General features: G+C 36.7%; 1 protein-coding gene across 1 annotated transcript; it reads right to left on the bottom strand.

Moving 5' to 3' along the window:
• Positions 1-1,574: 1,574 nt before the first annotated feature.
• Positions 1,575-2,256, bottom strand: LOC141391488 (uncharacterized). Its single transcript, XM_073964367.1, has 2 exons — positions 1,995-2,256; positions 1,575-1,930 (listed from the first exon to the last, which is right to left on the bottom strand). Exons 1-2 carry the CDS (start codon positions 2,236-2,238, stop codon positions 1,680-1,682), a joined length of 495 nt encoding a protein of 164 aa, XP_073820468.1. The 5' UTR covers positions 2,239-2,256; the 3' UTR covers positions 1,575-1,679.
• Positions 2,257-2,557: the final 301 nt, after the last annotated feature.

The following is a 2,557-nucleotide window of genomic DNA, read 5'->3' as shown; positions in this document are numbered from 1 at the left end:
CCTTAGGTAAAAATGTGTACAGGATACTCGAACAGACCCTTAACCACACAAAAATGTTAAACAGTTGTGTGGGTGGTACCACAAGGATTGGAGAGATAGGACCCAAATTTGAACATCAACTAAGTTTCGACAATATTTAGAGATCCTAAGTATAGACCAAATCGGTTGCTACGTCTATGAGAAATCGCGCGTACCATTTTATCAAATATTTTCGAACTTTTGTGGGGGAGGTACCGGAAGGAGTCGACCTAGAAGCACCACCTTGGATTTTATTTGAGGAAATATTTCAATATCCAAAGTGTGGACGAACGCAGTATTCGGTTCGAGTTCTCCAGCCACTACGTATGGTGCCATTGGGGTTGTTTACAACTTTCGGGCTGTTTTCTCAAGAAGTATGGATTTGCCCCTGAAAAAACTGTTACTGTCGTAATTGAGACAGCAAATGCAAGTTGCTTAAAAAAAAACTAAAGTGATTCGAGAGCATTTTGTGTGGGAGCTAACCGAAGGAGTGGATAAATATAGTCCAGATTCGAACCTGATCTATATCAGATAGATATATTAGGCAGTGAATACAAGTTGTTACAACAAAAATCAAAGCGATTCCACAGCAGATCCAAAACTGAACTTTTCCGAAATTTTGTGTGGGAGGTACCCGAAATAGTGGACAGATTGAGTCCATATTGGAACATCGTCTAAGTCTGGTAGAAATTTTGACGATGTACAAAGTATGGACCAAATCGGCTAAATCCTTCAAGAGTTATCATGTGCACAAATTTTTCGAACATTTCCGAGGTACCGGAAAGAGTGGACTGGTATAACCTATCTTCGAACTTAAACTAAGCTTGGACAATATGTTACCAAAGCCAAATTTTGAACCGAATCGGTTGATCCGTTCGAGAGTTATCGTGCGCTCCAGCCAGACAGACAGACGGACGGACATGGCTAAATCAACTCCAAATTTTCTGAAACACATTTTGTCCAAACATACTTGTTGTCTAAAACCATTATTTCGATGAGGCACATTTTGCCCGTATGAATGTGTATATACCCTCGTTATAAATGCTGAGGGTATACAAAATGGCGAAAAATTTTATACATTCTATGTTTTTGGGTTGCTCCTACCTCAATGAAACAGTTTCATTAAATAAATGAAAAAGTTTCATTAAATAAATGAAATACCCGGAATCTTCCTTTGGTTTAGGAAGGCTCCTCAGACACATCGACTGTGGGGCGGCTTCGCTATCCTCTAACTTAAACCAAAGGCGAAACATGCATGTCACACAGTGGTGATTGTGTGGGTTCGTATCGTCGGCTTTCCTTTTTCAAAAAGCATCTTGGTCAGTAAGCTCGTCTCTAACGAGAAATTAATTAAAAAATTAATGTATTTTTTTTAGCCGAAAACTAAAACATTGTTTAGAGATTCATAATGACGGGTTTTTGTTTTCAAAATTTCTTCAGCATTCCTTTTTCATTGTAAAGTTTAAAGACACTTCATTTCGTTCATCAAATTTTCATCAAGAAATACATCCTTAGAATATAATAGTAAGTGAAAGACAAACATTTGTATGCTGTTTTCGCCCTACAGTCAACATATCCGTTTAATATATATTTTTATAATACTGGATGATGTCGAACATGTGGCTAAATATTATATTTACATTTTCACAATCCATAAAGTTTTAGTCAATATAGAATACAGAGGAATATTCAAAATATGTTGTTCCTAAAGCAGTTACTTTCACCTCAAGATGATTGGTACCAATACTACCCGATGAAACATAACAGCCTACATTTTGTGTTGAAACAACAAACTCTACTTCGGCATAGCGTATAAGTCTGCCAACATTGCTTTTGTCACAACTAACAGTCAATTCCACATTTTGCTCGCTAGACCAGCTAACGGAATCATAACCAGCACAGCCAACGGTATCTAAAAGTAGAAAAGCCATTTGTGAGATATTATGGCGAGTAGCAATCTTGCCCGTCACACTTACCACTTTTACTTTGACCCACTGTACACACATAACCATAAAGAGTGTCTCCAGATTTTGTTTTATGTACAGATTTCAATTCCTTCAAAATAGGTTCCTCAGCCCCATTAGATGGAGTTACCTTCAATTGTTTCAAAGCAGGTTCATCACGTGATTTCACAGCATTGAGCCTTGGGACAACGGAAGCCTGTAGACTGCAGAGGCAACCCAAGAGAACAAATATCACCAATTGTTTTGCAATGAACATTTTGAATAATTGTTGCAACGAAATTGTAACTGTTTGAAAATTGTGTGAAAGCGGCTGTTTTTATACTTTTTAATCAGACCGAAACAAAAACTTCAGTGGTTTTAATAATGATAGGCTTCAAAGAAATTTGATTAAAATTGCTATTTATAAAATTCGTAGGAAGTTGCACCGTTATCAGTATTTGACCCTTTAATATCAGGTCTGCGTAAATAACGAGTAAATAAATTAATGGTCAGTTCAAAACGTTTTTTTTTTTTTCTGTTCACAAGTCATAAAACAAACACGAATAAGGATAAACTGCACATAACACTTTGTGTTA

The sequence above is a fragment of the Musca autumnalis genome, unplaced genomic scaffold, assembly GCF_047663935.1.
Source record: "Musca autumnalis isolate F117 unplaced genomic scaffold, ASM4766393v1 scaffold_1, whole genome shotgun sequence".
Lineage (NCBI taxonomy): Eukaryota > Metazoa > Arthropoda > Insecta > Diptera > Muscidae > Musca > Musca autumnalis.
The sequence above is the reverse complement of the archived record's forward strand: the minus strand, read 5'-3'. Positions and strand labels throughout refer to the sequence as shown.